The sequence below is a fragment of the Equus przewalskii genome, chromosome 2, assembly GCF_037783145.1.
Source record: "Equus przewalskii isolate Varuska chromosome 2, EquPr2, whole genome shotgun sequence".
NCBI classification, from domain to species: domain Eukaryota; kingdom Metazoa; phylum Chordata; class Mammalia; order Perissodactyla; family Equidae; genus Equus; species Equus przewalskii.
Window position 1 is genome coordinate 112,481,957 of NC_091832.1, and position 19,344 is coordinate 112,501,300.

A 19,344-nucleotide genomic window follows, 5' to 3' on the forward strand; every position below is an offset into this window, starting at 1 on the left:
ATAGTCCTGGACTTCTTTTCTAAGGATATATGGTGGGCTAATCATGAGCTCTACCCTCAAGAGAGACACATGAGACTCCTTCAGTGTGAATTCACTAGAGAAGGGTGACCTAACGCCTTAATCCAAGTGACAAAAGGTGGTGGCCTAGGCGAAGGCATTTGCAGTGGGGGTGGCATGAGGTGTTTGGACCTGCGATTGGTTGTGGGAATAAGGGAGAGGGCCTGTCACAGGGGACCCTCATGTTCCACTGAGACGTGGAGGAGGTGCAGGTGGAGAGGGAACACAGGAGATTAATTTGGGACATGTTGAATCAGAGGCAGAGGTGGAATATCAGAGAGGAAATTTCCAATAGGGAGCTGGCAACACCGGTCTGAAGCTCAGGGGTTTGGAGATGTAGATTTCAGAGTCATTAGCACTTTGATATCCACTGACTCTTGTTTCTTCCCCTTCTGATTCTCGATTCTCCGAGTGCCTGCAAGGAAGGAGGGCCCTACCTGACCCTTTGGGAGTTTAAGTCTCCTTTCTTCTGCTCTCCCATAGCTGGTGGTTCAGGACTGGCTGGTGAAGGAAGAGAAGAGTCCTTGCCTGGAGGCAGGTCAGGGTGAGGCTGGGACTTTGCCTGAAGACACACACTGGGTTTTTGTTTGTTTTTGCCCTGTTTCCTCCACTTCCTCACCTTCCTCCCTGAGAGCACTGCATCAATAAATCCCTTGTCCAGACATTCTTGTCTAAAGAGAGTGAAATTTAAGACACAAAAATCAAGATAATGAGCGTTATTAAGGTGGCCTGGGAAAGGCGTGTAAATAAGAAAAAGAGCAGCCCAAGATGGAATCCCTAGAGCCCACTGTTTACCATAAAGATGGAGAAAAAGAGCCCAGAGATGAGCCTGAACAAAAGATGTTGTGAGGGTGGGTGAGGTGCTGTGAATGGAGAATGTTGTATCAGACATGGAAACCAAGAGAATTTTTTTTCTTTTTTTGAGGAAGATTAGCCCTGAGCTAACATCTGCTGCCAATCCTCTTTTTGCTGAGGAAGACTGGCCCTGAGCTAACATTCATGCTCATCTTCCTCTACTTTTATAAGTGGGACACCTACCACAGCATGGCTTGCCAAGCAGTGCCATGTCCACACCCAGGATCCGAACCAGCGAACCCCTCACCACTGAAGTGGAACATGTGAACTTAAACCACTGTGCCAAAACCAACAGAATTTCAGGTCAAGTGTATGAAATGATGCAGAGAAGTCAACTTAGGTAAGGACAGACAAGGATTCGTTATATATACTGCAACAAAGAGGCCTCATTTTACACCATTAAAGAATGGGCATTATTTTGGAAGACAAAAACTGATGATAACCTATATTCCTCTTTTATTAACAAAAGGCATTTTTGAGCCCCTATTATTGCACAAGCCCTGTGCTAGTGCAGCGCTGGGGGCAGCTGCTGCCACGGAGGGGCCAGTCGTCTCTTTACAGGCCAGTGTGATAAGTGTTGCAACAGTAGTAAGTGAAAGTCATTATCGGTGCACAGCGGAAGACTCAGCATCTGCTAATCCGTTTTCTTTCCTTTATTAGTGATTTCACAACCTTGTATACAGTTTTGATTTATACATCATATTTAATATAATTTGCTGCTACAAGTCTTTTAGCAGAGTGTTAGGTACATGAGTAGGTTTGTGGAGGATCAAGTATGCTAACCAATCTGCATGGAAGTAACAGAAAATGCACTACTTCTTTATTGTGTGGATATCCTTTTTTTCTTATTTGTTTACACATTCATTTTTATTTTTAGGAAAAACGAATTCTTTCAGCAACTGATGAAATAAAGGAAACCTGGTATTAACTCTTGTTTTATGAATACTAGTTCATTTCTTCATCTGTAAATTCATCTTGCACAAATGGATGGTCTGGTGAACAGATTATCCACTCACGAGTAGATTGTATTTGTGTCTGGCTCTACAGGGTCAAGTTATTGTACCTTGGCAAGGCTAACTGGAAAAAGCAACAGCAAGTTGCTTTGTTCTTCTTGCCTCTAAATCTGTAGTGAAGAGTGGCTACAATACAGACCCTGCTAAAATTCTCACAGAAATCTACTCATTACTGATGGATTCTGCACTTTGGGGAGCTCCGGAGAAAGCATCATCTCTTCTTGTTTTCTTGTCTTGTAACTTTGTAGCAAGGGAAATCAATGATTGTCAACATCTGCTTTGTTTACTTAAGTATTAGAAACTTATCCCTTCCTACTGTGACTACTGAAGTCTTGCAATTGTTAATTTCAAGTGGCCAAAAGAAAGAGAAAGAAGATACTTTCCATCTTTGGTTCTCATGTGGTATTTGTCTATAGTGATCATTTTCAGTCTGTCTTCTAGCTCTCTGCTGCTGTTTGTCAGTTGATGCTATCACAAAAAAGGATAGGGTACATTCAGAGCTAGATTTCCACCAGGTCCTGGCACTAACATGATTTCATCTGACTGAAACCTAGCAATCTAGGTAGTAATAGGAATTTGCTTACAACTACTTTGCAACTCCCCCAAACTCCCACTCCTCACCCCTCAGTCCTCCTTATTTGTTTGCTGTGATTGGCTTTCAGGTATTCAATGGTAATTTTTAAAAGAAGATAACATTATGAATGCTTTGCTTCCACCTCAGCAAAGTGGAAAGTTAGGAGCTGGAAGCAATACACTGGCCGATCCTGATTTTCGTATGATTAATCTAAATCAATTGAGAAACCAAATATGTTACTGTTTAGAAATTGTTTTCCATTTTGCTCTTCAAAAACTCATTTGAAAGCCACAGTTTTCATTTCCTTACATTGACTCAGGTCTTCACAATGAGACCTAGCTATTTGGAACTTTTGGCATCTTTTACTACAATGTAAAATTTAGTAAGGCCAAAGTGCCTAAAAAACAGAAATTCATTCTTCCTTTATGGACTTCAATGACAAGAGAATTAGCACTAGATCCTTTTCCCTTGACGTCAATTAACGTATTTTAAAATCTATTTCTCTGCATAAGCACTTTTCATCATGGACATTGTGACCATCTTAACTGAAAAACATCACCCTTACAATAAGAAACCTTATTGGTATATCAATTATCAACTACCAACATTAATATGAAAATTGTGATTAGATAATCTAAACAGCAAAATAATTAATTCGCCCATTCAACAAAATTCATTGAGCAGCTATTACACTCCAACACTATTCTAGTTGCTGGAAATAGAACAGCAAACAAAACAGACAATAATTCATGTCCTTGGGAGTTTATATTCTAGTTGGGAAGTATAAACAATTAACAAGGAAAAACATAAAATTTATAGTATCCTAGATGGTAACAGGTATTAAGGGGAAAAATAAAGCAGGGAATGGGACTAGAAATCATGTCTGAAAGTGGGCAGTAATTGATATAGTGGCTGGGGAATGAAGCATCAATAAGGTGATATTTGAGAAAACATTGGAAGGAGGTGAAGAAATGAGACAGGAGGGTAACTAAGAGATGAACATTCCAGAAGGAGGGAACAGCAAATGCAAAGTCCTTAATTAGGGGCATTCCAATCATGCTCCAGGAACAGCAGAGGCCAGTTGGCTGCAGCAGAATGAGCCAGGGCACAAATTGAGGAAAGAAGACTAAGGCAGCCCAGGAGGGGGGTAGATCCCCTGGGGCCTGGTAAGCCATTTTTAGAATTTTGGTTTTTGGTCCAACTGTGATGGGAAGGCTTCAGAAGGTTTTGAGCAAAGGCAAGATTTGTTCTGACCGAGGTTTAAGGGGATCATTCTGGCGGCTGTGCAGAGACTAGAATGAAGGGGGAGGGGAGCAAGGGCAGAAGCAGGAGAACACGAAGGAGGCAAGAGATGATAATCCAAATGGAATTTCTGTGTAACTTTGGAAGGATTACTGTTTTAAGGAGGTCTGAACTTTAGAACTGGCAGTATTTGATTAAATAAGAGAAATATTTTAATTAGTACAAGATACAGATCAAGGAACAGGACAAACATAAATTAAGCAGTGTTTACTTAAAAAAGTATGCATTTAGTGTGTAATAAGACATCAATATTAAAACTTGGTTATGTTTTCTTTCTTGTATCACACAATTATCATAACCATTTACAATTATTGGTAAATGAGATAAATACTGTAACTATGTAGCCTCATTACTTGAATATTTAAAAAATAATTTTCTTCTCCAGAGTTGTAAAATTTTATACTCTTTATTTATTGTTTTAATTTTACTTTTCTGTTTCATTTTTAGATTCATGGAAAAATATTAAATTATTGCATTATAACTTGGAACCAGATTGCTAAATATTTAAGATATATTAAAAATCTTTAGCCTAGACCAAACTAATTTTTTTCAATTTTATAGCTCAATTATTAATATTTAGACACCTTATTTCTTTCCTTTGTATAGTTTTAGGTATTATCCTTTCTCATATCACTACATTTTACACAATATTTGCTTTTTATGGCTGGGAATCAAAATATGTACAAATGTCAATTTTGTTATAAAAAGAGTTAAAAATTGTGAACACTTTGAGAACTTTGGTAAAAGTTCACTTCCTTGCAGAACAGCATTCGCCAGTTCAGGAAATAAGGGAATTAGGATTATGTATGACAATGGACAAGGTAATTAACTAATTAACAGCAGCCTCTGGGAGCAAGCAACAACTCCTTTAAATCTTAAAATCTCCGTATCTCCAAGTTATCTTTTATCTCCCAGCTGTGAAATTTTGAGTCCATGACGTAACGCTAACGATGAACAAATCTGCAATAAAATTGCAAAATTTTTAGGGTCACAGCCTTAAAACAAAAGCCAGTAACTTGGAATAGACGGTTCAAAAGCCGCCTGTTTTTGGTCTGCCTCTAAATCTGCAATTGCACAGCTTATTAAAGACAGTTTAAGACTGGAAGGCAGGCCCAGGTGTTGTTAGAGCAATCCGCAATTTATCTATTTTAAATGTAATGCAAAATTATGTTTTCTCGTATTTACTGTATACAGCGACATACTTGCTAACAAGTAGGACGTATTCCGGAACTGTGGAGCGGTTTTCCAGAGAGCCATTTACGGAGCATACTCATATGCCACTAACTGGCCAGATCTTTAAGCCTATGCAAGCAGAGCACACACGACCTCTCCTTTTCCTTTTCCCTTTGCGATGCGAACAGGCTAGACGTGTTCATGTGATGTGAGTGACGTCAGCCCTCATCAGGTCGCGTGACCAACGGCTAACCTTCCCACTACCCCGCCCCCGCCGCCGGAGCAGGAAATCTCGCGAGAACCCATCTTACTATCAGAACTTACCGAGGTTGGAGGGGAGTTGCTCGGAAGGGAAGGTGTGACTGAGCGGCGGCGTTTTTGCTTTGATGCTCTAAGCTCTCTGGGCCGCGGCAGAGGCCTTTGGGGATTGCCAGAGTCTGGGCAAGCCAGCCCGGTGCACGGCGGGGGCGGTGGAGAGCGGGTGGCAGTCATATCAGAAGTGAAACGTGGCGTACGGCGGGCGTCGCCCCTCCTAAAGGGGCTGCGAGGGAGGGAGAGACCCGCGCCGGGCGGGGCGGGCGCGGCTGGGACCCCTCTCTGGAAGCAGGCAGGTGCCCACATCCGGCCTCCGCTGTGCCGACGCCGAGCCGCCCCGAGGGGAAGGGCTTGCGCCCCTCGCCCTGCCACCCGGCCACGGCGGCGCGGGAGCCGGCGTGGAGTGGTCCCTGGTGCCCGGGGCCCGCAGCAGGGCCGGGGGCTTCCGCGACCCCCGGCGGCAGCCCCGGGCAGTGCACGAGCTCCCCGCATCTTCCCGCCAAGTCAGCCCCCGATTGGGGCAGGAGCCTCCTTGCGGGTGGAACTGGGTGATCTGGCCGTCTCGCCTCATTCACCTAAATCCTCTCCGGGCTGCTCCCCCGCACATCCTCTACCACCCACCTGGTCTCTCCCTAGACGGGTGTGCTCCAGTGAGACCCGGGCGTGGGGGAGGGAGGCGGGAGAGCCGCGAAGGGACGCGGCTGGAGTCGCTAGAGGGAGGTGTGGGACCAGCGAGGAGGGGGCTCGGCGCGGGCGCGGGGGCGGCGCCGCGGAGGAGGCGGAGGCCGGGGGCGCCGACGAGGCTTCGCCCGAGCCGGGCGCGCTTTCCCTGGCCGCGCGGGCTCGCAGCGGCGCGGGCTCGTGGGGAGCGCGAGGCCGTCGCGGCGCCCGCGGGAGGGAGGCCGGCCCCGGCGCGCACGCTCGGCCGAGCCCTGGCGCGCCCCGCGCCCGCGCCCGCTGACAGCTGCCGCCGGGCTCGCGCCGTCCGCCGCCGGCTGCGCGGCCTCCGCCCCCGGCGCCCCTCCGCCCGCCCCCTGCCCCGGCGCGGCGCGTTTCGCAACTGCTCGCCCGATCCCGGCCGGGTTCCGAGCCCCGGCGCCTCTCCGTGAGCACTTGCCCCCACATTGGGGCAGAGGGGCTGGACAGGGGCGGCGGAGCGTGCGGAGGAGGAGAAGGAAGCGAGGCCCCGAGGAGGAGGAGGAGGAGGAGGAGGAGGAGGAGGAGGACGGGCGCGCCGCGGGGAGGAGACCCCACGCCGCCCTCTCTGGTCAGCTCCCGGCCCGCCCCGCCCCGCCCCTGCGCACACGCCCTCGCGGGCGAGCCACTTTCGGCCGGGAAAGTGCGGGCGGCCCTGGGTGACAGCGCCGCGGGGCCAGTCCCGGGGAAGCCGCGCGCCCGCTCGCGTCTCCTCCGCCGCGTGCCCGGCCGGGGGCACAGCCCGCACCGAGATGGCCTCGACTACAACGTGCACCAGGTTCACGGACGAGTATCAGCTGTTCGAGGAGCTCGGAAAGTAAGCGCCTTTGCGGGGCCCCCGCACGGCCCCTTTCCAGCAGAGGGCGGGTCGCGTTCCCCCCGACCCGCCGGCCTCCCGCGTGGGGCGAGGGAGTTTGGGAGAGCAGGGGAGAGGGAGGAGGGCCCCTGGTGGGTCGGCTCGGAGGAGGGTGCTGTCAGAGTAAGGAGAGGGGACCGGGAAGGGGAACGACCCTCCACCACGGCTGTGGTCCGCTCCGATAATCCTCAGCCCACCTTCTCTCGCTCCCCCACCCTCTTGCCCTAGAGACTTAGTGGATTTACGAGCCCTGCAGTTGTAGCTGTCATCCTGAGAAGTGTGCGAGCGTGTGTGTGTGTGGAGAGGAAACAAGAACCCATGTAAAATGCAACATAGATCATGTTTTCTGTAAATAGAGATGCCTCCTGGTTAGCCGGCGTGTCGGCGGCGGGACCCGCGTACAGCTGAGAACTTGCTGCCACAGACGGTGCCATATTTATTGATGCCGAAAGTTCAACTTGGCTTAGAGTCTATTTCGCATCCAGTAGTTGTTCTGTCCAGGAAAAGGGCCGCCCAAAGGAACCCGACCCCCTACCCCATGTCCACTGTCATTCTTTGCATTAGATTACTCGCTCATCATCCTTCCTAGGATTTACGCGTGCATCTTCGCATTCTCCCGGAGGATTTATTTATACAGGCAACGGAAAAGCCCTTTGGAGACCGGGAGCGAGCTTCCCAAGGGTAGCCTAGCTTTGTAAAAAACGACCTCCTACACCCGACTGGCAGAACTACTTGGAGATGTTAAGGAAGGGGACAGGAGACCTACTGAGGACCTGTGCAAAGGGACCTAGGGACCGAGCCGTGAAGGTTGATTTATGGAGCATCAAACCCAGTTCCTCTATCGCTAGTTTCGACTATTGCTTATGAAAGGGGTGGGTTTTATGTGTATGTTGTTGTTTTATATAGTTAAATGAAAGGAAATGTAAGGAAAATTTTATCCTTATATGTTGCCTGCTGTTAAAACATGGAGAATATGTCGGAAGAGCAGCTTAATTCAAATCTCTCCCCTCCCCCAGCCCAAGAAAGGGCACGGAGAAATCACCAAACCAGGATTTGTTAAGCCACACAAATGTGCCCAAGATTTCTATTTTAATGAAAACAATGGCTCTATGTATTTACCTGGAGCCAAATTATTTTTTTTCCTTGCCAAAATAACTGGGCAGCTGATTTTTTGCTGCTCTTCCTCAGCTCTGCTCTTTGCAGGGTTTTTTTCTCAGAGCGTTGGGTGCTGTGTGAGTGTGAATTGTAAAATGTTTTCAAATTTCGTTTGCAAACAAGAGCCGTCGTAATTGGCAGTTCCTTTCATTTTGTCGATTAATAATGTGTGCTCCCAGTTAAATAAAATGTACTTTTATTCTTCAACGTTAAAGGAGGTCTGGGTTTCCAGGAAGTATTCTTCATTTTCTGGATATTACTGTAGTGCACTGCTATCTCACAATTCACTGAATTCAGAAAAATGCTCAGATTGTTGTAATTTTTTAACAGAATATCAGAACTGATTATATTGATGACCTGCTAATTATTGGTTTTCAGGGGGGCATTCTCAGTGGTGAGAAGATGTATGAAAATCCCTACTGGACAAGAATATGCTGCCAAAATTATCAACACCAAAAAGCTTTCTGCTAGGGGTGGGTATTTCCAACCACATATATGTTAATTTTGTATTTGTCGTGTTGAGTGTTGGTCTTTTTGTCTGTAAATATGTCATTTAGTTATAATTGTAGACTTAGGTATCATATTACATATTGAGATTATTTCCTTCGAGAATGCCTCTTGCTCTGTACAGTTTAAAAATAAATGAGCAAATATAATTGTTATCATTTAATAAATTGTTACTAAAATTCTGTCTGTCCTATGAGCAGTACCATAAATAACTATATTTTACAGCAAATAAATGTCACTAAGTGCATTTTGCCTTTGGCTCTACTGTGAAATAACTTTCAGAAAAACCCTGGAATGGAAAAATGTAAGTCTCACAACAGTCATTATTCCCTTTAGCTTTCGAGAGGAAAAATAGGTCATAGCTCCGTTGAATCATATATTTCAATTGTAGTTACACTTGAGCTTAGTTCATCAAGGTATATTTAACAGTAACGGCTTTGCGAGGAACATTGTATGCTGCTATATTCTAGGAAGTTCAGCTTGGTTTTGCTGTTTTCTGTGTGCAGTTCAGATCTTCACTTCATCTTCTGCAGTAGGCTTCTCACAGACTCCTGTAATGTATTTCACACATGCTTTAGAACCACAAAGATAACTCATACTCATAAAATAGCTGTTGACATAAGCAAAAAACTTGGAGGGACCTCACTGCATTCTTTTAATTTTGTTGATCATGCAAAAGTACTTATGCTGAAATGTTAGGCATTTCAATTATTGTGAGCACGTGTCTAAGGTATTTCCATGGGAATTTATGGTTTGATGAAATAAAAATGAAATTAAAATGAACAAAACGCTGTGGTGTAAGCCCATTTCAGTGACCTGGTTTATTTTAACTAATGAGAGAAGAAATTCCATTAGGATTAGTTTTCCTCATTTAATTTGTCTTCTAAAATGTGCTGCTTCCTGTTATCCTGGGATCGTTGCGTTTGGTCTCGGCCATGATTTTTTTCACCATTTGTTGCAAATTCTACTTTTAACACGTACATTAGGTTTAGGTTGTCATTTCAGTTGACTCGTTTGCATGGGATTTTGTGATTTTCTTCATCCGATTTTACTGTGATTTTGAGTAAGATCTATATGCTGAAGTAACCAGCACAGTAGATTCATGGCATGGAAACTAATGGGAGGTGTGACATGCTTGGTTATGTCCCTCTTCCCCCTTCCCTCTACTCCACAGTAGAGTTTTTAACAGTGAAAAGGAGTTGCTAAAGTGTAAATGACGTTTTAGTGTGAAAAAAAAAGAATAATGAAAAAGTGAAGTCAAATTCTTTCAGTGCCTGTGTGACTTCTTCCTGTGTGCTAGGTACTTTTGGCAAGAGTAGAGTATCGGTTCTTTTGGAGGCGTTACAACACCCATCCCGAACTTTCAGTGGCTTTAAATTTTCTCTCAAAATGAATCAGTCTTGTGCTTCACTTTTACTAATTTCCGTAGTCAGTGTCACCCCTTTTCATCCACTTTAGTTCATACTCCCTGCATCAGAATGGCAAATACACTTGTCTCTGCTCACGTACGTTTTATTTGACTTTCTTCTGCCTCTAATCTATGGAAGATAAGTCTTCTCTAGCCTGATGGAATTCCTCGTCATGTGCTCATACTCTGCTTTAAAGAACAATCTCTACCCAGGGGCACCTGACCTCTCCTGGACCTCATGATTCTAATGATTCCACTTACTCCGAGGAAGAGCGGTTGGGGTGCTGAACTAGACCTGCTCCTGTCCTCCTCTGCGGTTTTCTTTCCCTGTGACTTTGGGCAAGTTTCTTAACCTGCTTGGACGTTAGCTTGCTGAAGAATGGAGTAGAGGCTGATGAAGTAGGTGCTGGAACTAGGTGCCCTGGGTTTACATTCTGATTCTCTGCCTATTAGCTGTGGGATCGTGAGCAGTTTACATATTTTCCTTGTGTCTCAGGTTTCTCATCTGTAAAATCTGGTGGGAATATAACCCTTCCTTTTATAGGGTGTTTTGAGGAGTGAGTGAGTTACTAGAGTATAGAACACTGCCTGCTCCCTAATAAGCATTCAGTGATGACTAGCTGCTGCTATGATCTCATTGGCTGTTATAAGGATGGGTCACGTAAGATTACCTTATATGAAAGAACTTTAAAATTACAAATTCAGTGGCAGCCTTGATTTAGCTGTGAGAGCCCAGTTTGAATCTTGGCTCTACTATTTAGTGTGTAAATTTGGTTTAGTCACTTACCTTTTCTTGGTCTCAGGTTGTTCTTCAATAAAATGGGAAATAAAATTCCCCATAGGGTATCATGGGTTGTTTTGAGGATTTGGTGAATTTTATGAGAATCACTTCTTAAGTTGTACAGTGCTGTGTCAATTTTACCTATTATCGCTGCTCACTTGTGAAATATTACAGTACTTTTCCTTCAGAATGCTCTTTATTTTATAGTCTCATCAATTAGAGCTGTTTAGAGAATATTTGCACTTTGTATACATTTGTTTAACCTGTAAATTATAAACTTAAAAATACCATGCTTTCATTTTCTAATATAACATTCCGTAGCAATAAGGACATAGGAGGGGCTCAGTACAGAGTGACTAGGAGCAAATGTGGCTATTAAATGGTTTGTAAAGGAGTTAGATACCTACTTTATTCCTAAGAACAAGCCAACACTAGATATCAAGAAATCTGGAGTGTATTGAGTGCACACTTTAAAATATGAATTCTCCTTTAAAAGCACTCCCTTCTCAGAATATAATGATCCTAAAAAAACTACTTTTGCAGAAGAATTAAAAAAATATATTTAAAGGGAAATGTAGAATGAAATGCAAAGTAGCGTGCTTATTTTTTCTAAGAGAGTGATTTTATTTTTGGCTGCATATGACAGTTTTTGTGGACATGTAGTTTTTTATGCAAATTTTTTTTTGTGTTATTTGAAATGCTATGCCTTTGTAAATCCAAGCTTTAAGCCTTTTTGTTTTAATGAACCGGCAGGTCCTCCAACTCAAATGATGTTCTTTAAATGTAACATTACAACTGAAAAAGAAAGGCCATTGTCAATAAATCTAAGACCATGAGGGATTTGCCAAAAATTTGGCTACATTCCTGCACAAATTTGCACATGCAGCTACACTGTCACCCAGGCGTTTTTCTGTGCCTGGATTTTAATGGATTTCCAGCACACAGTTTCACTTGCATTTCCTCTCAGCTGTTAGTCACACACACCATATTTGGGAGACTCAGAGTCTGTTGAAGAATTTCTTTCCTTTTGCGTTAACACGTGCATTCACAGAGCATTCATTATGTGTTACTGATCAGATAGATACATATACTCATCACATGTAATTTGGCTTGTTTTTAAAATAAAAAGTAGTGTAGAAACATCTCAGACATCTGATATTTTATATGTAATTTCTGTTCTAAAAAGTTTTTGATAGGAGTAAGAGGCACGCTTAGTAAATGGTGAATAGTGAGAACAGAATTTTATCTCATATTTTTGTCACGAGAATTAGAAATTATTATACCATTTTGATCCCAAACACAGGGTAGAACTTAACCAATGCTAATTTGCTCTGCTGTTTTGATATTTTGTTTGTTTGGCATATTTATAACTGTAAGTTATTGTCAGATTATGTAAAGTCCATGAAGGGCTGTGACTGTGGTTCAGAAGGCAGTGGACTGATGGTTCTGATGGCAGATGTCTTCGGAAATCATACCTGTGGTTTATTTTGCGTTTTAAAGCCTCCCTGTGGTAAAAGATTTTTATAGTAGTGGTGACTTCTTGATGTTCATCTTCCAGTGGTCTTTTGTTGTTGTTGTTGTTGTTCTTGAGGAAGGTTCACCCTGAGCTAACACCTGTGCCAAGTTTCCTCTGTTTTGTATGTGGGTCGCCATCACAGCATGGCTGCCGGCCAGTGGTGTAGGTCTGTGCTCAACATTTGAACCTGTGAACCCAGACTGCCCCAGCAGAGTGCGCTGAACCCAATCACTTTGCCACGGGGCCGACCCCCCAGTGTGTTTTTTGATTATTAGAAACCACTTATTGTCACATAGAGTCTGATATGCCACAAGTCATTGTTTTAATAAAATATGATAAATTACAGTAGAAACTTGAAATAATATATGCTACTACATGTATGTTTTACCTGTGCTCCATTGCTAAAATTAAAAAGAGGTTACATTTTATATTTCTGTAAAACTTTAGGTACAGTGCTGTAAAATCATTTTGGTATTCTTTGGTTTTACTAGTTTTGTTAATTCCTAAATTGATGATATTAGTTGAACATGAATCAGGACTTTATAAAATACTTGGACATGTGCACAAAATTAGGTCTCAGCTATGAAATCTGAATGTTGCCTGTATGCCCCTCAGTAGTCTTTTTTATGCTGTAATGAGATGTCAATAACTAACTCGTGCTACTTTTTTTCTTTTGTTGGCATCCAGACAGTCAAGAAATTACCTCATTTCTCAGCCTCGTGGTTACTTGTCTTGAGTTGGACATAGAACTGAGACAATACAGATGAATCAAGTTGTTCTGATTGTACATTATTGATTTGGCAATTTGGAACTAATTGGGCAAATTGATAGTAATTTTTGAAAGTTTCTTGGCTAGAACAGGATTTTAAGAAAAAACTAGTAGATAGTTTTTATTTTTGTACATGGACTCTCCACAACTCTCCGATTATTAGACCCCAAAGTGGCATGTATGATCCTTATCATTTTGTGTCCTTTAGTTATGTTCAGTTGTATTTATATTCTTACCTAGGCCTTAACAGTAGACATCTCCTTTCCTCTTTTGGTGAATGAGAATTTTAGTGATGTTCAAAACTAATTAGGAGATAAAAATGAAAGTAAAAAATAAAAATGTATATCTACTTCCCAGGAAACAATAAAAATCCTTTCTGTATTCCAGCATCATTAAATAAAGCAAACTCAATAAAGAATGTGGTTGTCAGGAACCTCGCTGTGATTAGTAACCAGTGTCCACCTCTTCCTGACTCATCTCAGGACAGGATCGAACACCGTGAGAACCTTCGCTGTTTATGCAGTTAGGTTAACACTTTTCACTTCCGTTGAAATACTGAATCAACACTGAAAAAATTAAAATGTAGTAGTAAGTTATCTTTTATGGGTCATTTTAATATTGATAATCATGAACTACTACAAAGCACATAGTAGGATTTTCTTGGGCATTTAACTTCTTTTGTTAACTAGAACTTTTAGAAGTCTTTTGGGAGTCCTTTCCTTGGGCTGATAAGGAGGCCGACCCCTAGTGTCTCTAGGGCTGGGTTTTTTTTTTTTGACATCTGTCCCTCCCCTTTTATTAGGGTACAGTGTGTACAGTGTTTTTATAAGTTATTGGCAATTAACTAATGATCACTTACATAGGAAGCTGTGTTAAAGCTTTTAAGTTATAATAGCATCATTTAGTAAATTGCGGTACGTCAAGTGGAGTCTTAATATTTTTACTCTAAAGCATAATATCTTGGTAATAGTTACATATTTCATACTACTTTATAGATTACTAAGCGCATTCACATATGTGACCTCATTTTATATGTTTTTATTTAATATTGAATGACTGCAATGGGCAGAGTGTTAGAAAAGATAAGACTATTTACATAAATAGACATTGTAGAAGACAAATGGTATTTTAAGTCTAGCATGAATAAAGTGCTGTGGATTTTCAGAGGGAAAGATTCTTTCTGCCTAGGGAGATGAAGAAAGGTTTTTATATAATATGGATAAATAAATTTTTAAAACCACAGTGTAGATAGGACTCAAGTACTAAAGTCTAAACAATTTGGAGAGATTGTTCAAAATAGTTTAAATATCTGATTATAGTGAAAATGTTATTTTATTCATATGGTAATTTAAAAATTAAAATTGTCAATATGAAGTTATTTTTAGAATAAAGTAATTTTAAATGAAGTAGGAAATTTTTTAGGTGACAAAATTCCTATGAATTCAGTAAAGGTAGATATAACAATACTTCTTAAGGTGAATTCATAGAGCTGTCCCTTACTCTAGGACTGGGAAACTGGTAGGTTTGGAGGGGAAATAAAACAACTTTGTTTTTTGTTTGGTCTTGATTTTAGGTATCTTAACTATCATCATAATTATGCGCAATCACAGAACATCATCATCATTGATTTTTCAGTTAGGTAAACCCCTTTTCTGGTTGTACAGTCTCCTTTAACATCTTAGAACTTTGTTTATTACTATCAAAATCAATAATAATAATAATAAAGTAATGGAAATGTTAATAGCCATTATTTAAAGAGAACCTTCTAAGTGACAGGTGTACATTTACAAGACCCTTGGCTTTATTTAACCCATGCTGCAGCCTCCCAGGTGGACAATATTATTTCCATTTTTAAGAAGAGGAGTCTGGGGCTCTGGGTTACTAAGAGCCTCAAGGTTAGTGAGTGGTAGAGGCAGAGTGTCAACCCAGTGTTCTCTGGCTCTAAAGCCCAGCTCTTTCCACCATCACATCCCATTGATTGGTCTTATAGAGGACTGACTTACCCTTACTGTTCTTAGCTCTGTGTGCTTGACTGATCTTTCCACTAAACTTCAGAGTCTTTCATAAAAAGGACTATACCTTAAACATCTTTATATTCTCAATGCAATGTATAGAATTGAGTATTATTTTTGGAAAAATATATTCAGAGTTCCAACTTGTGGGAGAAGATAGTATTTTAATTGTTGCAGTAACGTAAGATCAGACTGAAGTTTCAGGTGGCCCCTTTGTGCTGTTTTCTGGAAGGAAAACGTAGTGAAAAATCTTATTATAGTGATAAGAAAAAGGTTACACAAGAATGAAATGTTTGGTAAACTTAAATCATTAACTGATTAAAAATATCTCCATATACTTAGAGTAAGTTCCTAGGATTACTTCTAAATGACGCACTTGTTGCTGAAAAGAAGAAAACAGCCCTTAACTAAAGTCCAGAGAAACCTGTTCAGAAAGGTGTTCTCCTCATCTTATTTAACCAGTGGAGAATGGAAGACAGATGTTTGTTGTTTCCTGTTGGACAACACTATTGTAGGGGTCAGATTCATACAAAAATGTGGCAACTGAAAGAATATATGTAAGAGTAGCAAGTTTTATATTTGCTGGAAAAATTAGGGGCAGCAAGTAGTATAAAAGGATGTGGATAATATTGTCATGTAGTACTTATGTACAGTTAATTGGTTTTTTTGGTGTGTGTGTGAGGAAGATTGTCCCTGAGCTAACATCTGTGCCAATCTTTCTCTCTTTTATGTGGGACACTGTCTCAGCATGGCCTGATGGGTGGTTTGTAGGTCTGAGCCCGGGATCCGAACCTGCAAACCCCAGTGCACCAAAGCGGAGCATGTGAATGTAACCACTGCAGACTTAACCACTACGCCGCTGGGCCAGCCCGTGTACAGTTAATGGTTTTACCTAAGGTTCTCTACTTTTGCTTGGTTAGATTACATAGCGATTAAAAAAATTTTATTACGTAACGTTTGATATATGCAATTTTATTATATATAATTATAAAACAGTAGTGGAGCACTCAATAAGCCACCAATCAACTTAATAATTAGAATATTCCCTCAACTTTGGAGGCTACCTGTGTACTCCTTGCTGATCCACATCCCTTGCCCCTCTCCAAGAGTTAATCACTATCGCTGTCTTTTTTAGGAGAGAAACCTCTTATTTTTCGGTACCCTGGGGCTTTTTGATTAACTGGTTAATCTCGGTTGACTAATCAGTTACCAATAGAAAATCTACACTCCCACGATCTAGGTAAATTGTATTTTGTTTTGTCTGTGTGGTCTGTGTATAAATTCATGGAATAAACTGCATTAATTTTCATAGATTAGTATATAATTTTACCCTCTCCCTTAAGGCTAGGGAGGGCTTAAATTATTTGGGATGTTTTCAGTAGTGGGAAATTATTTTCCCCTTGTGTCTGTTTGAAGAAATTTCTTTAATGATGATGTATACACATTGAAATAAGTTGAGTAAGTTATATAAACCTTCCTCATTAAAGGTAAATATAATAATTGAAAATTAATCCGATTTTTGTTGTATCGTATAGAGAAGTTACAGAGAGTTTAGCTATGCCACATTATGCCATTAGCGTTTAAATTAAATTTGATGTTTTGGTGAAGAAATACGTTTGTTGGTTTTGGAGGCTGTGTTCCGGATAACTTGAATTTCCGCAGAAGTGTATGCATTAGTAATCCAGGCGCAAAATCTACGCATCGCCAGCAGACTCACCAATTTTCCCATTCTGTGAATGGCGCCGTAATTTTCCTGGGTTTTCAAGCACACCTGGTTCCTTTCTCTTCCTTAACCCATCTCAATACGTTTTCCCCTCTTCCTCTTTTTCACCATTCTAATTTGAGCTCTCTCTCCTTCTTGCTTCAACTCTTCTAAATAGCTTCCTAAACAGGTTTTCCGCTGACAGTTGCTGTGTTTTTAATTCATTTAATTGGACCTTGTAGGACCCACTGTGCTAGGCATCTTGATAAAGTCTTAGGAGGTGAAAGAGAGCTTCTACCCTCTAGTGTTTTATGGTCTATTAATGTGGATGACAGCCTGGCAAATACAGTGTAGTTTTTGAGGGCTGTAATAGAGGTCTGCACAGGGCCTTCATGTAGACATGGGCTGGAGGAGGTTAGTATCACAGATTTCCTGAAGAGATTTATGTATGAGATTGTGTTTTGACTAAGTTAAGCGAGCTGGTAGAGAAGAGAAAAATGGTTGTCCAGGCAAAGTAAACAGCCTGTTCAAAGGAAGGGAGAAAGTTCTGGCTCCACCCTCCAGATGGAATGAGTCCACCGAGTACTGTTGAAATCCTTTAAGACCCAGTGCTGCGTCCTCCCTGAAGCCCTCTCTGACTCCTTCCCCACCCCTCCTTTCCTTTTCTAGTCACGTAGGATTTTTTCCCTTTCCTTTTGAATAGCTTTTTCCTGTCTCATGAGAAGCTTATCCATTTCTCCCCTTGTATTGCAGTTATATATGTTGTAACTTTCAAGCATCTGGTGGACATTTTTTAACTTACCTTTGAATCTGTTCCTGGCACAGTAATTACAATATTGCGGGTAACTTATAAATGTTTGTTGAATGAGTGGAGGAATGAATGAGTGAGCAAATAAGATTCTTTCTCTCGAAATAGCCACGTACTTAACAAAGAGACCTAGGACAGATAAACTAAATGGAAATGGAGCTGAGGCTCCTGGGTCCAATGGCATACACTAACTCTGTGAATTAATTTCTGATTCATAAATCGTTTCACTAATTCTCTGGTGACAGATTATGTTTTGTTGGAAAGACTCTTGTATAATTCAGTAAATTTTTGAGCAACGATTTGCAAATTCTTACTGCTCTTTTTACGATGTAAGGTAAAGTGGCTCAGTAATAAGGGGTACCATTTTCATGGTCCATGTGTCCATCAGTACCATTTTAGTAGTGCCAGACTCATGTCATCATTAAATTACTTTAAAATGTTTGGGTTTTAAAATTTTTGATCCATTCTGCAGAGGTGCTTACTTTTTCACTGATCTTTTAGCCAAGTTCATTTTTAAAAGCATTTTGGTGATACTTTATAGAGTTTTAGGTGCACAAATCATGGATATTATTTGCTTATAGAGATTATTTGATTTTTTTTAGTAAAGGCAATTAGAGGCCGGCTGTTAGAACTGCTGAGTCTGTCAGTTCAGAAACTTGGTAGAAGGATTGGAAAGTGTGTTCGTTTGACTATCAGAAGGCCCTTAAAACAGAATGCAGGTTTTATGGCACATATTTGCGTTCCCTCCCATGATAACTTTTCTTGTGTGATATTTTGCAAGAAATTGGGGGTTTCACAATTTTATAATGTTATAGTGTGCATATATATATATATATAGTGCATAGATATATGTTTTTAGAAAATACGCTATTCCTTTCATAAAAACATTCCAATTTTTTTTTTTTTGAGAAAGATTGGCCCTGATCTAACATCTGTTGCCAATCTTCCTCTATTTTATGTGGGATGCTGCCACTGGGCTGGCCTCCAATTTATGATATAATTTTTAATATACTTATACAAATTGGTAATAACTAAAACTTTATTTCAGAGGTGTGTGCAAAGTGTACAGTTCTCTCTGTACCTAATATTAATATATATATTTTTAAATATAAAAGCATATATAATTTACTTTATTAAAATAATAAAAGATTCATTATAGATAAGTTTCTATAAAATGGACAGAATGTTCACAAGTCACTTTTGCCATCATGATTACAGGCTTCAAGTTGCCATTTAAAAATATGCTTGGGGGCTGGCCCAGTGGTTTAATGGTTAGGTTCACACACTCTGCTTCAGCAGCCCAGGATTTGCAGATTTGGATCCCAGGTGCAGACCTAGCACCATTCATCAGCCATGCTGTGGCTGTGTCCCACATACAAAATAGAGGGAGATTGGCACAGATGTTAGCTCAGGGCCAGTCTTCCTCACCAAAGCAAACAAACCGAAAAACCAACAAAAATTATATCATAAAAATATATATTCTAATTACAAACTCTGGGCAAGTACAGAAAAGTAGAAGGAAGAAGACATAGTCATACATAGTTCAATTCCCCCAAATAATCATTGTTAACTTTTTGTCTTCTTTCTTTTTTTTTATTTGTCAGGTTACTGAACTAAAATGTACAATTTTGTGTCCTACTTTTTTGCTTAATGTTATGAAATTTTCCTATGTACTACAAATCTTTTGAATTTTTAATAGCTGCATTATACTTCACTGAGTAAAACGTCAGTTTATTTTGGTATTGCTAGTTTTTAAAAAAATTTTGCCTTTGCTGTGATAACAGACATAAGAGTAAACACTGTTTTCTAAAACTTTTTCATGTTTCTGATTCTTTTCTTAGGAAA

The 19,344-nt window shown here is 40.9% G+C and overlaps 2 protein-coding genes across 56 annotated transcripts in view; one reads left to right on the top strand and one right to left on the bottom strand.

The window, feature by feature from the left end:
• Positions 1-6,128, bottom strand: part of LOC103549618 (uncharacterized) — a 45,584-nt gene extending 39,456 nt beyond the window's left edge. For 5 of the 6 annotated variants that reach the window (XR_011537276.1, XM_070609309.1, XM_070609310.1 and 2 more), the window contains exon 1: positions 5,299-6,113. Coding sequence is in view for 5 of the 6 variants with exons in the window: in XM_070609309.1 (XP_070465410.1) it covers positions 5,299-5,781 (483 nt within the window). In the remaining variant the exon portion in view is untranslated. Of the gene's footprint in view, positions 1-5,298 lie in introns of all 6 variants that reach the window. The other variant, XM_008518078.2, reaches the window with a different exon arrangement.
• An 88-nt stretch (positions 6,129-6,216) lies between these two features.
• CAMK2D (calcium/calmodulin dependent protein kinase II delta) overlaps positions 6,217-19,344 on the top strand; it is a 292,744-nt gene continuing 279,616 nt past the window's right edge. For 40 of the 50 annotated variants that reach the window (XM_070609263.1, XM_070609297.1, XM_070609296.1 and 37 more), the window contains exons 1-2: positions 6,249-6,802; positions 8,375-8,469. In XM_070609263.1, coding sequence (XP_070465364.1) covers positions 6,738-6,802; positions 8,375-8,469 — 160 coding nt within the window. In that variant the 5' untranslated portion in view covers positions 6,249-6,737. Of the gene's footprint in view, positions 6,803-8,374; positions 8,470-19,344 lie in introns of all 50 variants that reach the window. The other 10 variants (XM_070609281.1, XM_070609273.1, XM_070609283.1 and 7 more) reach the window with 8 other exon arrangements.